Genomic DNA, 20,102 nt, shown 5'->3' with positions numbered 1-20,102 from the left:
TTGCATTATTTTAATCTATTCTATACACATATATTTCCTGTAATTGATTTATTTTTTCTTTCTATATTTATTGCGTTATTTATTTATTTTGCTTTCTATATTTGTATGTATTGCATTGAACAGCTGCTGCTAAGTTAGCAAACTTCACGACACATGCCAGTGATAATAAATCTGATTCTGAATGAAAGTAAATTAGATTAGTTTAGGTGGGCAAAAAGGTGGCTGGAGGATCTGACTCTCTTATATGCCTTTGCCTTCTGACACACAAGACTAGAACTGTACAGATGCTCCTGATGTACAGACCACTTGAATCATGGGCACCTTATTCCAATGGGAATTGAGGATCAGTTTCTGGGAGACTGGTGGGATGGATTTTCCAGTAGCTGCAAGTATCTTCTGTTAGGTGGGAACAGGATATTTTCTTGTCAACTTCCCACCCCGACCTGCAACGGGCAGGGCTGGGTCAAGCCAAAAAGAACTGCAAGCATTGGACTAAGTCTGTGAGGCTGGCTGGCACCACTCTTCCTGTGCGTATTTACTCTCTCATCCACACTGTGATCCTCTCCCACACATTTTGTTCATTTCCAATTTACAGTGAGATCCTAATCAGGGAATTTTCTGTAATCTAGTAGTCCAAGCGTATTGTTGCCAACACCCAGTACAATTGCAGCAGAATTTTATATATATCCATTGGCCTTCATAATTGGTTGTTGTTATTGCAGACTCACTTTGCAATTCATTTGAGGCTTATCATCTTTCTGTATAGCAGCATTCTCTCAATCCTGCCAGTTTAATTTAAATACTTGCAGTGGACATTCCTTTGGCATCAAAGCAAGTACTTTATTGATCCTCAACTATTCCTAAAGGCAGTCAAGACAGATTCCCTGTTTCTTGTGACTCGGGAATCTTTTGATTTGCAGAAGACAATTGACCAGCATTATCATGAAAAGAACTCTAGTCATTTGTAGTGATTTTGGACCAAGGTAATGTTTGCCAAAATCAGATGAATGACATTGCAAGCTGTGTAAAAAAGAATGCAAGAGACAGCAGAAGCATTCATTATTAAGAAACATTAAGATGTTTAGTGAAGAATGGTGATTGAAAATGTGCCATAAAACCTCATGACTATACAGAGCAGTAGGCAGTCAACTTGTGTAGATCTGCAACTTCAATTTGGGAATGGTGGTGTAGAGAATATTTTTTTCAAATGGGATTTGAGAAAGCCATTGAATATAAAAGGAAGTGGTGTTGAATTTGTATCACACATTGATAGGTTACAATTGGACTATTCAGTGAAGTTCTTGGCATTCATTACAGGATGATCATTAGAACTAATGAAAGGAGTTTATGGAGATGTTCTTGAGCCTGAGTAGAAAGTTGCTATTATGGCAGGAAGTCTCAAAGGTTACAGCTTTTTCACTGCAGTTGAGACACCTAATAGGAAATTTAATTCAGAAATATAAATAATTAGAGCTAAATAATTAAAGCTTTAATCTGTTGATATAATCAGTGGGTCTTAAGTACATGTGGTGCTTTATGTCAGATGGTTATTCAGGCTTAGTGCATTGTTATTTGAAAGGAATTGGATAAAATATGAAAAGATAAAGAAGAATATTGAATACCTCAAAAAGGACTAGGGACACCTGGTTTGACAAGCTGTACCTGACAGTCTTTTTTTAAAAATTCTCTGGTGCTATTATTTCAGTTTAATGTAAGGATGCAAAGGTCACCTAATATTTTCAGTGATACATTTGTAGGGCAAAATGTGGAGGGAACAGTGTAAGCTTCAAAACAATTGGTGTCCAAGTAGATATTGACAAGTCATTATACACCACATGTATGGTACTATCGTTATAAACAGTGGGATTAGTGGCTGTAGCAATGTCACTGAAGTGGATGTGGGTTTGTTGCTGAGGTATGGTATTAGTAGGTATATCATCATTTAACACCAAGACAGAGTACAGATGGATATGGAAAGACTTAGGTGCAATTATCTATGAATGAGGATTGATTCATTGATCAGAGTTGAAGAACCTTTGAGGGTGGAAACTATATTCAGCAATTGGCTCTTAAAGTCCCCAACCCTCAATATTCCCATGAGAATCTGAAACATTTCCAAAATGCTGCTATAAATGGAGAAAAAATAGTATTTTGAATAATTTCTTCATCTGGAACATCAAATTAAATGTTTTTCCCCTTCTGGAAGAGTAAGCTGAAATAAATATGTTGACAGAAATAATAGATGGTAATTGCAGACACAAGGTAAAGGGCTGACTTGCGCTATCTAGCCTCCTAATTTAGTCTAAACGAGCTAGAAATTTCACTGATGTATGAGAAATTAGCAAATAAACCAAATACTGTGTTGATGGTTAAGATTATTAATGGGTATCTATTTAATATAAAGGATAAAGTACTTGAAATTGGAGAATTAGAGTATGATAAGTAACACATTTCTACCGTTTTGTGCCTATCACTATATTTATTGTTTATTTATTATTACCACACACACTGCTGAGTTTCATGTGAAGAATTTCACTCCACCCTGGTACATATGGCAATAAATTAACCTGAATCTGAAATGCAATTAACATGCAGCGTCAAAGTCAAACTTAGATAAACCTAGGGTGCACACTGAGCTTCATAATGATGTATGGTGGCTACTCTCATTTCCTACAGTCACAACAGACTCCATTTTGTTCTTTAGAGTCATCCTGAGGATGCAAAATAGACCACAAAAAAGTTCTATAGATTCTTTAATCCTTCACAGATATCCAGCATCTTCACGGACCTTATGGATGCTTTTGATAAGGGACAAAATTTCTGTGAGCTGTTTGAGGTTTTATGTTTATCATGCACTTCTATAGGAATTTTCTTCCATCAGACTTTAAACAATAGTTGCAGAGGGAAAGGGACGTTACAGAATTGCAGCTGTGGAAACTGGTCTCGTTGGATCAATGAGGTGAAGCCAGTTGGAAAAGTGAATTAGAACCCAGACATCTATGAATTAGAACCCAGACATCTAGTCCAGGTAAAGGGTCTCAATTGGAACTGCTATCTGTCCTTTTTCTGCCATAGATTCTATCTGACCCACTGAAATCTTCCAGTGGGTCAGACAAAATATGTGAAGTTCCAACCACCTGTTTGTGCTCCATATTGTAGGATCTGGCGATTCCTGTGTTTCCCATTCCAAAGTTTTTTCTATGTAAACCTGTTTGGCAAATCCTGATGTAGCAACTAATGATATAAGGAATAGTTACAGTGTGATGTCCCAGATCAATTTCATTTATCCGATTGGTTCGAGAGAAATTGTTCAAGGGAAAGGATGGTAGGGTAAAAGAACCATGGTGTACAAAGTATGTAGAAAATCTAGTTAAGAAAAGAAAAGCTTATGAAAGGTTCAGAAAACTAGGTCATGTGAGAATAGGACCAATCAGAAGTGAGAGAGGAAACGTGCGTAGAGCTGGAAGAGTTAGCGGAGGTACAGTGGCATGCAAAAGTTTGGGCGCCCCTGGTCAAAATCTCTGTTCCATTCAAAAGGTTCAAAGGAGCATCTAAATAAGCCTGATGCATTTTGGAAACAAGTCCTGTGGACTGCTGAAGTTAAAATAGAACTTTTTGGCCGCAATGAGCAAAAGTATGTTTGGAGGAAAAAGAGTGCAGAATTTCATGAAAAGAACACCTCTCCAACTGTTTAGCACGGGGTTGGATCGATCATGCTTTGGGCTTGTGTTGCAGCCAGTGGCACGGGGAACATTTACTGGTAGAGGGAAGAATGAATTCAATTAAATACCAGCAAATTCTGGAAGCAAACATCACAGTCTGTAAAAAAGCTGAAGATGAAAAGAGGATAGCTTCTACAACAGGATAATGATCCTAAATACACCTCAAAATCCACAGTGGACTACCTCAAGAGGCACAAGCTGAAGATTTTGCCATGGACAGTCCCCTGACCTAAGCATCATGGAAAATCTAGATAGACCTCAAAAGATCAGTACATGCAAGATGGCCCGAGAATCTCACAGAACTAGAAGCCTTTTGCAAAGAAGAATGGGCGAAAATCCCCCAAACAAGAATTGAAAGACTCTTAGCTGGCTACAGAAAGTGCTTACAAGCTGTGATACTTGCCAAGGGGGTGTTACTAAGTACTGACCATGCAGGGTGCCCATACTTCTGCTTTGGGCCCTTCTCCTTTTTTGTTAATTTGAAACTGTAAAAGATGGAAATAAAAAAGTTTTCTAGCTTAAAATATTAAAGAAACGTGTCATCTGTAACTTTATGTCTTTTGGAAATCAGTTCATCTTTTACTTGCTTAGCTATTCACAGTATCAGAAATTTTGACCGGGGTGCTCTAACTTTAGCATGCCACTGTACATCCACTGTGATGAAGTGCTTTGAGAGGTTGATGAAACATATCAACTCCTGCCTGAGAAGTGACATGGATCTGCTCCAATTTACCGACCGGCACGACAGATCCATAGCTGATGTCATCTCATTGATTCTTCACTTAACCCTGGAACATCTGGACAGCAAAGGTGCATACATCAGGATGCTCTTTATCAACTACAGTTCCGCATTCAATACTATCATCCTGTCAAAGCTAATCAATAAGCTTCAAGACCTTGGCCTCAGTACCTCCTTGTGACATGGATCCTCTTTTTCCTCACTTGCAAACCTCAGTCAACTCAGATTGGCAGCAACATCTCCTCCACAATCTCCATCAGCACATATGCACCAAAGGCTCTATGATGAGCCCCCTGCTCTACTCGCTGTACACTTACGACTGTGTGGTTAAGCACAGCTACAAAGCCATATTTAAGTTTGCTGATGACACCACTGTCGTAGACCAAATCAAAGATGGAGATGAATCCACAAAGAGGAGGGAAATTGAAAATCTTGCTGAGTGGTGCCACAACAGCCTCTGACTCAATGTCAGAAAGTCCAAGGAGCTGACATTTGACTTTAGGTGGAGGAAACCAAAGGTCTCTGAGCCAGTCCTCATCAGGGGATCAGAGGGAGAGAAGGTCAGCAACAGTAAATTCCTTGATGTTATTTCAGAGGATCTGTACTGGGCCCAGCACGTAAGTGGCATCATGAAGATAACACATCAGTGCATCTACTTTCTTCGAAATTTGAGAAGTTTCTGCATTTTTAAAACTTCGACAAACTTCTATAGATTGTGGTGGAAAGTATATTGACTGGCTGTATCACAGCCTGGTATGGAAATACCAATACCCTTGAATAGAAAATCCTACAAAAAGTAGTGGATATGGCCCAGTCCATCACGGGTAAAGCTCTCCCCACCTTTGGGCACATGTACATTAAGCATTGTTACAGGAAAGCAGCATCCATAATCAGGAACACCACTGCCCAGGACATGCTCTCTTCTTGCCGCTTTCATCAGGAAGGTGGTGCAGGAGCCTCAAGACCAGCAGTCCCCAACCACCAGGCCACAAAGCATGCGCTACCGGACCGTGAGGAAACGAGATATGAGTCAGCTGCACCTTTCCTCATTCCCTGTCATGCACTGTTGAATTTGAACATAGGGTTGCCAACTGTCCCGTATTTGCCGGGACATCCCGTATATTGGGCTAAATTGGTTTGTCCCATACGGCACCGCCCTTGTCCTGTATTTACCCTGCTAAGGTAGAGCATTCCTATGAAACCTTTCGTGCTGAAGTGGCGTGAAGCGAAGAAACAATCACCATTAATTTATATGGGAAAAATTTTTAAGCGTTGCCAGACCCAAAAAATAACCTACCAAATCATACCAAATAACATAAAACCAAAGATAAACAACACTAACATATAGTAAAAGTGGGAATGATATGATAAATACACAGCCTATATAAAGTAGAAATAATGTATGTACAGTATAGTCAGGAAGATGAAGGCAAAACTGATTTGTGGGGAAAACAATCGGCACGTACGCGCATGCGCACACAGGTGCCGGCGCAAGGCTGCATAGTCATGGTAGTCTATTTTGGGGTAAAGTATCCCGGGATTTGACTGCTTCTTTTGTCCCTTATTTGGGATTGAGAAAGTTGGCAACCCTAACTGTAAAAGACTTGTTGAGGTGAGTTTAACCCTACTTGAACACCCCCCCCTCCCCCCCCCCCCCCAGTTAGCTGGTCCGCAAGATAATTGTCAACATTAAACCGGTCCGCGGTGCAAAAAAGGTTGGGGACCCCTGCTCAAGACTCTCACCACCAGGTTCAGAAACAGTGATTACCCCTCAACTATCAGACTCTTGAACCGAAGGAGATAACTTCAGTCTACCTCACTTGCCCCATCACTGAAATGCTTCTACAACCTTTGAGCTCACTTTCATGATCTCTTCATCTCAGGTTTTTGATACTTATTGCTTATATATTTACTTATTATTATTTATTTTCTTATGTGTACACTGGTTTGAACCTAACTTTCAGCTGCCTTTGTTAACTCTAAACAAAACTATCCTCATATTGTCTTGGTCCACAACCTTCCATCATTCACTAACCTTTGAGCTGTTGCTGAATTCCAGTTTGTACTGAATTTTGATGGCTTACCCCCATGCTCAGTGAGTAACATGGTCTACCAACACTGTACTTTCTCTGTAAATGCAATGCTATACTCAGTGGCCACTTTATTAGGTACATCTAAACACCGGCTCATTAATAAAACTATCTAATCAAGCCAATCATGTACAGCAACTCAGTGCATAAAAGTATGCAAGTTGCAGTTGCAACTCTCCTAATCTACCTTCGAGCATCTTTGTGCAGTATATAATTAAAGAATCAGAGGATTTGTCATAAAAGTCAGTGACGGTGTGAATAATTCCACCACTGTCATGCATTTGTACATTTAGATTTCCCACCCCACAAGTGTGTGGAGGATAGAGCATGTGGGGAGATAGCAAAGAGATGAAACTATCATATATAATTATCTCTTGAAGGTCAGTTTTCAATTTGTGCCTCAGGCAGATGTGATAATCATTACATTGCACAGCTCATTTGCTTTGGTTTAAAATATATGGATGATTCACAATCACTCTGCTCAAGAATTCTTACTGTGCATCCCTTCACACTGAGCTCCCAATAGGATTCCATGTAAAATGTCAACCTGCAAGACAAACCAAAATTGAGAGGGGGGCAGATGAAAGCCAGGTGCAGTTACTCTTCCAGCTGGCAATGCTGTACAACTGAACTCTGATGTCAATGGGAGGGTTGCAAGAAAACAAACAGAGACAATGATATGTTGAATATTGGCCTCTTGGTTAGTTAACTAATTTTTTTGGCAAGGATATGCATATACCCTGGTTTCAGGTTCAACTTCAAAGGGTAGTGAACCAAATCAACATTTTATATACTCAAATGTTACTGGGTTGTAACAGTTTTGAAATAGAAATGTAGAAATCTACAGTATATTACAGGCCCTTCAGCCCACAATGTTGTGCCGACCATGTAACCTACCCTAGAAACTGCCTGAAATTTCGCTACTGCATAGCCCTCTATTTTTCTAAGTTCCATGTACGTATCTAAGAGTCTCTTAAAAGACCCTATTGTACCTGCCTCTACCACCTTTGCTGGCAGTGCATTCCATGCACCCACCACTCTCTGTGTGAAAAGCTTACCTCTGATGTCTCCCTTGTTGCTACATCAAGGGATATTGCAACTCTGATAAAGAAGAAGAGATAGTTGTATGACATGTATAGGAAACAGGGAGTAAATAAGGTGCTTGAGTATAAAAAGTGCAAGAAAATACTTAAGAAGAAAATCAGGAGGGCTGAAAGAAGACATGAGGTTGCCTTGGGAGTCAAAGTGAAGGATAATCCAAAGAGCTTTTACTGGTATATTAAGAGTAAAAGGATTGTAAGGGATAAAATTGGTCCTCTTGAAGATCAGAGTGGTCGGCTATGTGCAGAACCAAAAGAAATGGGGGAGATCTTAAATGGGTTTTTTGCGTCAGTAAGGAAACTGGCATGAAGACTATGGAATTAAGGGAAACGTAGTGAGATCATGGAAACTGTACAGATTGAAAAGGAGGAGGTGTTTGCTATCTTGAGGCAAATTAAAGTGGATAAATCCCTAGGACCTGATAGGCTATTCCCTCGGACCTTGAAGGAGACTAGTGTTGAAATTGCAGGGGCCCTGGCAGAAATATTTAAAATGAAGGTGTCTATGGGTGAGGTGCCGGAGGATTGGAGAATAGCTCATGTTGTTCCCTTGTTTAAAAAAGGATCGAAAAGTAATCCAGGAAATTATAGGCCGGTAAGTTTGACGTCGGTAGTGGGTAAGTTATTGGGGGGAGTACTAAGAGACAGAATCTACAAGCATTTGGATAGACGGACTTATTAGGGAGAGTCAACTTGGCTTTGTGCGTGGTAGGTCATGTTTGACCAATCTGTTGGAGTTTTTCGAAGAGGTTACCAGGAAAGTGGATGAAGGGAAGGCAGTGGATATTGTCTACATGGACTTCAGTAAGGCCTTTGACAAGGTCTCGCATGGGAGGTTAGTTAGGAAAATTCATTCGCTAGGTATACATTGAGAGGTGGTAAATTGGATTAGATATTGGCTCAATGGAAGAAGCCAAAGAGTGGTAGTCGAGGATTGCTTCTCAGAGTGGAGGCCTGTGACTAGTGGTGTGCCACAGGGATCAGTGCTGGGTCCATTGTTATTTGTCATCTATATCAATGATCTGGATGATAATATGATAAATTGGATCAGCAAATTTACTGATTGGAGGTGTAGTGGACAGTGAGGAAGGTTTTCAAAGCTTGCAGAGGGATTTGGACCATCTGGAAAAATGGGCTGAAAAATGGCAGATGGAGTTTAATACAGACAAGTGTGAGGTATTGCACTTTGGAAGGACAAACCAAGGTAGAACATACAGGGTAAATGGTAATGCACTGAGGAGTGCAGTAGAACAGAGGGATCTGGGAATACAGATACAAAATTCCCTAAAAGTGGCGTCACAGGTAGATAGGGTCGTAAAGAGAGCTTTTGGTACATTGGCCTTTATTAATCAAAGTATTGAGTATAAGAGCTGGAATGTTATGATGAGGTTGTATAAGGCATTGGTGAGGCCGAATCTGGAGTATTGTGTTCAGTTTTGGTCACCCAATTATAGGAACGATATAAATAAGGTTGAAAGAGTGCAGAGAAGGTTTACAAGGATGTTGCCGGGACTTGAGAAACTCAGTTACAGAGAAAGATTGAATATAGGAAAGATAGGACTTTATTCCCTGGAGCGTAGAAGAATGAGGGGAGATTTGATCGAGGTATATAAAATTATGATGGGTATAGATAGAGTGAATGCAAGCAGGCTTTTTCCACTGAAGCAAGGGGAGAAAAAAAACATAGGACATGGGTTAAGGGTGAAGGGGGAAAAGTTTAAAGGGAACGTTGGGTGGGGGCTTCTTCACACAGAGAGTGGTGGGAGTATGGAATGAGCTGCCAGACGAGGTGGTAAATGCGGGTTCTTTTTTAACATTTAAGAATAAATTGGACAGATACATGGATGGGAGGTGTATGGAGGGATATGGTCCGTGTGCAGGTCATTGGGACTAGGCAGAAAATGGTTCGGCACAGCCAAGAAGGGCCAAAAGGCCTGTTTCTGTGCTGTAGTTTTTCTATGGTTTCTATCCAAGCACCTTAAAACTATGCCCCCTTGTGTTAACCATTTCAGCCCTGGGGGAAAAGCCTCTGGCTATCCACATGGTCAGTGCCTCTCATCATCCTAAGAACTTCCTACAGGGGCACAATTGAGAGCATCCTGACTGGCTGCATCACTGCCTGGTACAGGAACTGTACTTCCCTCAAACGCATGACTCTGCAGAGAGTGGTGCGGACAGCCCAGTGCATCTGTAGATGTGAACTTCTCACTATTTGGGACATTTGCCCGAAGGATCATTTGGGACCCGAGTCACACCAATCACAATCTACTCCGGCTGTTACCATCCGGAAAACGGTACCGCAACATAAAAGCCAGGACCAACAAGATCTGGGACAGCTTCTTCCACCAGGCTATCAAACTGATTAACTCACACTAATTTGAGTGTATTTCTATGTTACATTGACTGTTCTATTTATTATAAATTACTATGATTGCACATTGTACATTTAGTTGGAGACGTAACAAAGATTTTTACTCCTCTTGTATGTGAAGGATGTAAGAAATAAATTCATTCCCTCAGCAAGTGTGTGTGTTGACTGTATCACTGCATCAGTGTAAAACTATATCAGCAGTGCCTTGAAGCATATAGGATAATTTAGGTATGCTAGATTATGATTGGTTAATTTAGATTACTTTGAATAAATTACTTGGCTAAATTAGGCTTGTTCTTTACCATCTCTAACCCATTCTAACATTATTGTTGACATTATCTGATTCAAACTCCCTATCTTTTGCAACTGCAAAGCAATATCTGCAAAGTCAAGTACTTTTCCTCTGCACAGAAGCAAAGTGAGGGGTTTGAACGCCAGAATGACCTCATTCTTTTTCACTCAGTTCTTTTTCTGTGCTTTGTTTTTATTTGGTTCTAGTAAATTCTGTGGTGGAAGGAAAATGAAAATTTCAATTATTTCTTTACATTGCTCTACTGCTGTATCAACTTAAAGTCTGCCTGTAACAGTACTATGGTTCTTTTGTCAACTAATAACAATAGTTCAGACTAAAGACAGCAAATTGTGAATATGAATACAGCAGATTATGCCTCTCTCTGGTTAATATACATTTCTTGAAAAGTTGCTGATTGATCAAAAATAATTAATTGACCACTGTTTTTTTGTACCAGATGTGACCTTCATAGAATGCCAGTGCAACACTGTTGCCTCTAATCTTGCAACCCACTCAATTGTAAAACTATATTCCCAAAACCATTGCTGTAAATAAAGTTGCCAGCAGGGCAGTTGTAGCAATGTTATCCACACCCTAAGAACAAAAATATTTCTGCGGTCAGCCTGTAATGCTAAGCATTAATTTTCTTGCATCTCTTTCTCTGCTCTTTTTGGATGTATTTACTTTGCAAACCTTATGAATTTCTCTTCTTGTACATTCAACTTTACCTCAGAATATGTAGTCATTCTGACACCATTTGAATTGAGTCAGTCTGACTGCTCATGAAATGACCATTACTTGAAAACTGCACTATTCTTTGAGTGCTGGAGAGCGAGGTGTTTCCCAGTGGAGGTTGGTTGTTGGGGATTCGCAGCCCATTCTTTAGTTAGAGCCTTCAGCATTTTGGGCATCGAGGGAGAGAGGAAGAGGAGAGCCATCCGCAGTACCACCAATGCGGCAGAGAGGGCCTCAAGATGGCTGTGGCTCAAAAGAGGGGAGCTATGGAGTCATAAGTAGCTAGCCATCTGGACACAAGCTGGGGTCTGATCAGCCCCGGCTGGGTCACCTGGAGGAGGTTGTATGCTGTTGAAAGACCCGAAACACCCGATGATTCCAGGAACATCACTGAAGATGTGTCCAGAAGCATCAATAGATGTATGTACACAGATTAGAACCAATTTACAGCTCACAAGGCCCATTGTATGTTGGTCCATGCACTATCTCTGCTGAAGCGAATCACACTGTGATGTCACTTTAAATACTGATTCCATTTCCATTTGAAAACCATTGGTCTCTGTTCAGTCCCATCAATGGAGTAGAAACATACCAAGGCATCACTGAACAAATTGAAGTAATGCACACTGTAATGTATGGATCTATTTCTTTTAAAGCAATTCTCCCCCTCTCTCCCGTCTCATCCCCCCCCACCCTCTCCCCTACCAATAAGGTTGTTCAAGCTAACTTTCTAGCTAGCCCATAATTTAACAATTGAACTGTCACAATTTCAAGGCATCCATTCTTTTGTGTCGCCTTAAGACCTAATTCTTTCAGTATTTTTCCGCTCAGTCTCTTGCCGTCCATACACCTGAATGAAATCTGTGGATGTTGTGTACTTGGATTTTCAGAATGTCTGTGACAAGGTGCTGCACATGAGGCTGCTAAACAAGATAAGAGCACAGGATATTACAGAAAGATACTAGTGTGAATAGAGCATTGGCCGATTGGCAGGAAGCAGAGAGTGGGAATAAAGGAATCCTTTTCTGATTAGCTGTCAGTGACTAGTGGTGTTCCACAAGGGTCTGTGTTGCGACCACTTCTTTATACGTTCTACGTCAACGATTTGGGTGGTGAAATTAATGGCTTTGTGGCCAAATCTTCAGATGATACAAAGGTGGTTGGAGGGGCAGATAGTGTTGAAGCAAAGAGGCTGCAGAAAGGGAGTGGGTAAAGAGGTGGCAAATGGACCACAGTGTCAGGAAGGGTATGGTCATGACTTTGGTAGAAGCATTAAAAGCATAGACTATTTTCTAAACAGGATGAAAATTCAGATATCCAAGGGGAAAAGGGATTTTAGAGTCCTCATGCATGATTGCCTAAAGGTTTTTTTGCAGGTTAAATTGGTGGTAAGGAAGGTGAATGCAATGTCAGCATTCATTTCAGGAGGATTAGAATACAAAAGCAGGGATGTAATGCTGAGACTGTATATGACACTGGTTAGGCCTCACTTGGAGTATCGTGAGCAGTTTGGGCCCCTTATTTATGAAAGGATGTGTTGACATTGGAGAGAGTTTGCTGTATTATGAAAAATCATTTTACTTGCCCATTCCAAAAGTTGCCATCAGTTAAAAATCACGATGTCTACTTAATATATCCTAATTTTCAGTATTTGAAATACAGATAATTCTGCTATCATACATGTTTCTGTAACTTGAATATAATGTGATTAAAGAGTCAGGAATGCTGTTATGTAGGGAAAACTGGTCATAACATGATTTTATTAAGGAACTAGGGGACCACTTCGGAAAATGAGAATCAGAAAATGAACTGTTTACATATAACCTGCCCACTAATCAATTAGCATTGTCTCAGGAATGCAGGCTGCTAGTTTCACCAAGGAGACCACTGAAAACTGACAAGCAGTTTCTTCTATTGAGACCCGTGAAAGGATACTCCATGAAACAATGTAACATACAGATTTTGCATGTAAAGGAATATCCTTTAACAAACACATTTATTTTTGAAAATCGTGGAGAAAAGTAAGTTATTGTAAGTCTGAAACACTGTACTCCAACACCCTTTTCCCCCATCAACACAATTGATATTAAAACAAGATTAACTGTAATGTGAAGTTTCATAGGAATGGAATTATTGTATTGTAACATAACTACCAGTAACCTATAAACCTGTGTAACACAATTAATCTGTTAATACTTTTTAAAGGCAGCAGATAAACAGCGAGCTCTGGAAGAAACCAAAGCCTACACAACCCAGTCCTTAGCAAGTGTGGCCTACTTGATCAACACATTGGCGAATAATGTGCTCCAGATGCTGGACATCCAGGCATCCCAGCTCCGACGCATGGAATCATCTATCAACCATATTTCACAGGTAGGCTCTTTTGCTCACTTTCATGATCCTCCTGATTTCATTGGTGGACCTTTATATGATGGAATAGTAACATTATTTTAGACTTCAATATATTTCTCCATTTATGAGAGTATTTCTCCCAATCTTCTCTTTTCTTGCAGCCTTATTTTTCTTTCCTTTTCACCTTCCTTAGTAGGGTACATTCTCTCCAGTTTTTAGGTAACTCAAAATAGCAATTACGTAGTTTACGTGTGAGCATGGTTGTAACAGAACGTAGAAATTTACAGCACATTACAGGCCCTTTGGCCCACAATGTTGTTCAACCATGTAACCTGCTCTAGAGACTGCCTAGAATTTCCCTAGCGCATAGCTCTCTATTTTTCTAAGCTCCATGTACCTATCTAAGAGGCTCTGTTGTATCCACTTCTGCTGCTGCTGCTGGCAGTGCATTCCACGTACCCACCACTCTGTGTGGAACACTTACCCCTGACATCCCCTCGCTACCTGTTTCCAAGCACCTTAAAACTAATACCCCCTTGTGTTAGCCATTTCAGCCCTGGGAAAAAGCCTTTGGCTATCCACACGATCAGTGCCCCTTATCATCTTATACATCTCTTATCAGGTCACCTCTCATCCATCCTCTGTCGCTCCAAGGAGAAAAAGCCAAGTACGCTCAACCTATTCTCATAAGGTACACCCTCCAATCCAGGCAACATCCTTGTAAATTTCCTCTGCACCCTCTCTATAGTATCTACATCCTTCCTGTAGTGAGGTGACCAGAACTGAACACAGTACTCCAAGTGGGGTCTGACCAAGGTCTTGCATAGCTGTAACATTACCTCACCGCTCTTGAGCTCAATCCCACAACTGATGTATGCCAACACACCCATATGCCTTAACAACACTGTCAACCTACGCAGCAGCTTTGAGTGCCCTATCGACACAGACCCCAGGATCTCTCAGATCCTCCACACTGCCAAGAGTCTTACCATTTATATTATATTCTGTTTTCAAATTGGACCGACAAAAATGAACCACTTCACACTTGTCTGGGTTGAAGTTCATCTGCCACTTCTCTGCCCAGTTCTCCCTATCGATGTCCCAGTGTAACCTCTGCAACCCTCCAGACTATCCACAACACCCCCAACCTCTGTGTCATCAGCAAACTTACTAACCCACCCTTCTACTTCTTCATCCAGGTTATTTAAAAAAATCACAAAGAGGAGGGGTCCCAGAACACATCCCTGTGGAACACCACTGGTCACTGATGTCCATGCAGAATACAAATCATCTACAACAACCCTTTGTCTTCTGTGGACAAACCAATTCTGGATCCACAAAGCAAGGTCTCCTTGAATCTCATGCCTCCTTACTTTCTGAAGGAGCCTGGCGTGGAGTACCTCATCAAATGCCTTACTGAAATCCATATACACTACATCCACTGCTCTACCGTCATCAATGTGATTTGTTACTTCCTCAAAGAATTCAGTCAAGTCCATTAGGCACGATCTTCCCTTGACAAAGCCATGCTGACTATCCCTAATCAGATTATGTCTCCAATGCTCATAAATTTTGCCTCTCAGGATCTTCTCCATCAATTTATCCACCACTGAAGTCAGACTCACTGGTCTATAATTTCCTGGGTTATCTCTACTCCCTTTCTTGAACAAGGGAACAACATTTGCAACCTTCCAATTCTCCGATACTCCCCCAACCCCTATTGATGATGCAAAGATCATTGCAAGAGGCTCAGCAGTCTCCTCCCTTGCTTCCCATGTAGCCCAGTCCCAGTGACTTATCTAACTTAATGCTTTTCAAAAGCTCCAGCACATCCTCTTTCTTAATGTCTATACACTAGTGTTTCAGTCCACTGTAAGTCATCCCCACAGTTGCTTAGGTCTTTTTCCCTGGTGAATACTGAAGCAAAGTATTCATTAAGTATCTCCTCTGACTCCATGCACGTTTCCACTATTGCATTTAACTGGCTCATCCTCTTGATCTTCACTTACTTGCAGAATGCCTTGGGGGTTTTCCTTAATTCTGCTCACCAAGGCTTTCTCATGGCCCCCTCTGGCTCTCCTAATTCCATTCTTAAGCTCCTTCCTAGCAACCTTGTAATTTTCTGGAGCTCTAACAGTACTTAATTTCTTGAACCTTTCGTAAGCTTTTCTTCTTAACTAGATTTTCTTTACATACTTTGTGCACCATGGCTCTTTAATTCTACCATCCTTTCCCTGCCTCAATGGAACATACCTATGCAGAACTCCATGCATTTGTTCCTTGAACATGTCCACAATATCCTCTGTAATCTTGACATAGTGCTTTGCAATTTAACATTGGCTTTTCTGTGATGTCCTGTTCTTGCCAGATTGCCTTGTGTAAAATTTCTGTCAAGGCCAGGCTGTCCTTTCTCACTTATTCAACACTTTGTTAGCTTGTACTGTTCCACTTTGTGTTATACCGCAATGCATCTAGACCAGAAATGTTCCCATTACAAAACTATTTGTGGCCCCACAGTGTTATCTGGTTCTGAAGAGGTTAATTTCCTGTATCTTGTCAAGATGTACAATGACTACAAAAGATATCTCCCAGAGTGTGGGCATGAATTTAGATAGACTTAAGGGAGCTGTCTTTCCTTCTGCAGAATGACACATTATGGTTCTGCACTATTACTTTATGCTAGATGGAAATATTTGGAGTAGATAAATAGTAAATTTCTCTCTGTGTTGTGGGGAAAAAAATTGCTCCCAGAGATACAACATATAGGAAGCACAATGACGCAGTAGGCTGTGCCAGTGCCTTGTAGCTCCTTGACCTGCATAGCTTTCTCATCTCAGGTTGACGTTTTTCCTGTTATCCTGTGGGTTTCCTTTGGGTGCACTGATTCCTCCCAAACGTCAGTAGGTTAGCTGAGTAGAGTTGACAGGTACACATGAGAGAATACGTTTGAGTAAAGTAAGGGATTGATGTGATTGTTCTGAGAACCAACACAAATTCTTAGACATATGTCTGTTGCAAGAAAACATGAAATGTTCCCTCTGTTTTTCTCATCAAATTTCCTAATCCAATTACATCTGCAAAAAAAAAAGTGAAGTCTATTGTGCAGCTTACTTTCACACACTACGTGCTGGGTAAGTTTTCTTATCTTAGTCCTGCAGCATAAGCAATGTTACCATGGAGTATGGGGTGCCATTTATGCTTGCTTAAAACAATTATCATAATATCTGTGTATAAATGAATCTATTAAACAGTTCCTAAACACAAGATTAGTTAAATCATAGAACGTAGAAAACCTACAGCACAATACAGGCCCTTTGGCTGACAATGCTGTGCTGAACATGTACTACTTTAGAAATTACCTAGGGTTACCCATAGCCCCCTATTTTTCTAAGCTCCATGTACATATTCAGGGGTCTTAAAAGACCCTATTGTATCCGACTCCACCACTGTTGCTGGCAACCCATTCCACGCACTCTGGGTAAAAAAAACTTACACCCTGACATCTCCTCTGTACCTATTCCTAAGCACCTTAAGACTCTGTCCTCTCGTGTTAGCCATTTCAGCCCTGCGGGGGAAAGCCACTGACTATCCACACGATCATTACCTCTCATCATCTTATACACCTCTATCAGGTCACCTCTCCTCCTCCGTCACTCCAAGGAGAAAAGGCCGAGTTCATTCAACCTGTTCTCATAAGGCATGCTCCCCAATCCAGGCAACATCCTTTTAAATCTCCTTTACACCCTTTCTATAGTTTCCACATCCTTCTTATAGTGAGGTAACCAGACAAGAGCACAGTACTCCAAGTGGGGTCTGACCAGGGTCCTATATTGCTGTAACATTACCTCTCAGCTCTTAAACTAAATCCCACGGTTGATGAAGGCCAATGCACTGTTTGCCTTCTTAACCACAGAGTCAACCTGTGTAACTGCTTTGAGTGTCCTATGGACTCAAAACCCCAAGATCCCTCTGATCCTCAACACTGCCAAGAGTCTTACCATTAATACTATATTCTGCCATCATATCTAACCTACCAAAATGAACCACCTCACACTTATCTGGGTTGAATTTCATCTGCCACTTCTTAGCCCAGTTTTGCATTCTATCGATGTCCTGCTGTAACCTCTGACAACCCTCCACACTATTCACAACACCCCTAACCTTTGTGTCATCAGCACATTTACTAACCCATCCTTCCATTTCCTCATCCAGGTCATTTATAAAAATCACAAAGAGAAGGGGTCCCAGAACAGATTCTTGAGGCACACCACTGGTCACCGACCTCCATGCAGAATATGACCTGTCTACAACTACTCTTTGCCTTCTGTGGGCAAGCCAATTCTGAATCCACAAAGCAATGTTCCCTTGGATCCCATGCCTCCTTACTTTCTCAATAAGCCTTGCATGGGTACCTTATCAAATGCCTTGCTGAAATCCATATACACTACATCTACTCCTCTACCTTCATCAATATGTTTAGTCACATCCTCAAAAAATTCAATTAGGCTCGTAAGGCATGACTTGCCTTTGGCAAAGCCATGCTGACTATTCCTAATCATATTATGCCTTTCCAAATGTTCATCAATTCTGCCTCTCAGGATCTTTTCCATCAACTTACCAACCACTGAAGTAAGACTCACTGATCTATAATTTCCTGGGATATCTCTACTCCCTTTCTTTGATGGGAACAACATCTGCAACCCTCCAATCCTTTGGAATCTCTCTCCATTGATGATGCAAAGATCATTGCCAGAGACTCAGCAATCTCCTCCCTCGCCTCCCACAGTAGCCTAGGGTACATCTCGTTCGGTCCCGGTGTGTCAAAATGCTGGATTTTATATTTATGCAAACTGATTTAAGTCAATGGTGATGGCTTTAAACTCATTGAGTGATCAATAGAAAAGTTAATGTCTATGCTTTTAGTGATGTTTCATTGGATTTCCTTTTCAGATGCAGTGAGCAAACATTTTGCAAATACTGGAGCTCAGTAGCCACCTGGTTTAGAGAAGGAACTGGCAGTTGTAGCTCCAAATTATTCCTCATTAATCCCTGCTGAAGGTGCCTAGTCCTAGAATCTGACAGTGACAGCCCACGGTTTGCACTTGCTATTTCAACTTAAATGAAACGATTTTTGGTGAGATCCCAGAAATATTTATGAATCAATATTCAGTTCATATTTCTAGATCAAAGTGAGTCCACTCGGTGTTTCTCAGCACCACACCTTGGTCCATTAAAATATCCATCAGTGGATCTCACTGTGGCATTGACTTGGAGAATCCATATGAAGCTGTGCAAGATTTTCTTCAGCATTATTTGACTGAAATGTTCCATTGATAGGTCACCTAGTGGTTAGGAACTATCACTGTTTAATTAATATTCTAAATATCTGTAAGCTTTGAAATCAGGCAGAGTTCAAATAAGTAATATTGTTTTTTAGGAAATAGTACCCCTTTCAGCATTTGCTTTGTCACCAGTTTTGTATAATGATGTACTCTGACTAGAAGCATATGTGAATTGTGTGAAATTGGTATGCTTTAATGGCATGCATAATTCTTAAATGTCGAGTGAGCATCTTTTTTCTAAATAGATTATGCCTTCATTTGCATTTTTCTTAATCAGTGCCAAAGTTTAACTCATCTCATTTCCATCTTCTGGAATTCTATGTCCAAAATCTCTCTGGTGTTTTGAAACTTCTGTACTTCAGAAACCTTTTACTTTATCAAGCATACTTTAGGTTACCATAAAAACATTTTTACAAGTCTTTTTTATATCTTTTTGTTACATTTAAATCACTTGGGACCTTCTCAATTAAAAGATGCTGTATGGGTTTTTAAAAATTGCTTAAAGAAAAAGCTTACAGTGAGAAATCTTAAGTCAGCTAAATATCTCAGGTGGTTTCAAACAAAACTAATTCAACCTTTGGGACACCACAGTTTGCATTTGCTTTTTTTTGACAGTAAGATGTAGTGAGTGTAGTAAGGTAGGGACGTGTTCGGCACAACTTTGTGGGTCGAAGAGCCTGTATTGTGCTGTAGGTTTTCTATGTTTCTATGTATTTCAGATGTTTTATTATTTCAAGTTACATCTTCTCTTGGGGAGGGAAAATTTCCTTGAGTTTGTACAATTTTACATGTATCATGCATAATGTTTTGCATTGAATTACGACTGCAGAAATGATCTTTGCCTGCATTCGTTTTTTTAATTAATTGCAGATGCTGAAAATCTAAAATAAAAACAGAAAATGTTGAAAAGCAAAATCTCCTCTTTCAGATGCAATCTGACCTGCTGAGTAGTAACAATATTTTCTCTTTGTATTTGTCTGTGTTTATAGTTTTGAGAAATCTCTTACTCCAGTTCTTTCTCACATCCTGCGCCATAACACTTTTTCCTCCGCTGTTGTATGCCCTTGCTTTTAACATAAGCAAGAAAGATCTACCACCTGCAACCTTACTGTTGCTTTGTGCCCTATGAAGTTAGTCATTACAAAAGCCAACTAACATTTGCAGAAATCTTAACCTCTGCAATGTAGTCACTGCAGGCACGTGGGGGGAAAAATGTGCAGGTTGTTTGTGTGCAGCAAGATTTCACTAACATCAGTGGGATAATGAACAGTTAATTTGATTTTTACCATTATTGATTGAAGTATAAATATTGGCCAGGGCAACTACAACTCTATTGTTGCAATTCTATGGAATCTTTAA

At 40.4% G+C, this 20,102-nt stretch overlaps 1 protein-coding gene across 5 annotated transcripts in view; it reads left to right on the top strand.

The window, feature by feature from the left end:
* LOC140199398 (abl interactor 2) overlaps positions 1–20,102 on the top strand; it is a 161,604-nt gene that overhangs the window by 62,732 nt on the left and 78,770 nt on the right. For all 5 annotated transcript variants that reach the window (XM_072261425.1, XM_072261424.1, XM_072261422.1 and 2 more), the window contains exon 2: positions 13,255–13,422. In XM_072261425.1, coding sequence (XP_072117526.1) covers positions 13,255–13,422 — 168 coding nt within the window. The remainder of the gene's footprint in view (positions 1–13,254; positions 13,423–20,102) is intronic.

Source organism: Mobula birostris, chromosome 6 (genome assembly GCF_030028105.1).
Source record: "Mobula birostris isolate sMobBir1 chromosome 6, sMobBir1.hap1, whole genome shotgun sequence".
Taxonomy (NCBI): domain Eukaryota; kingdom Metazoa; phylum Chordata; class Chondrichthyes; order Myliobatiformes; family Myliobatidae; genus Mobula; species Mobula birostris.
Note: the sequence above shows the minus strand (reverse complement) of the source record. Positions and strands in the feature narration are given on the sequence as shown.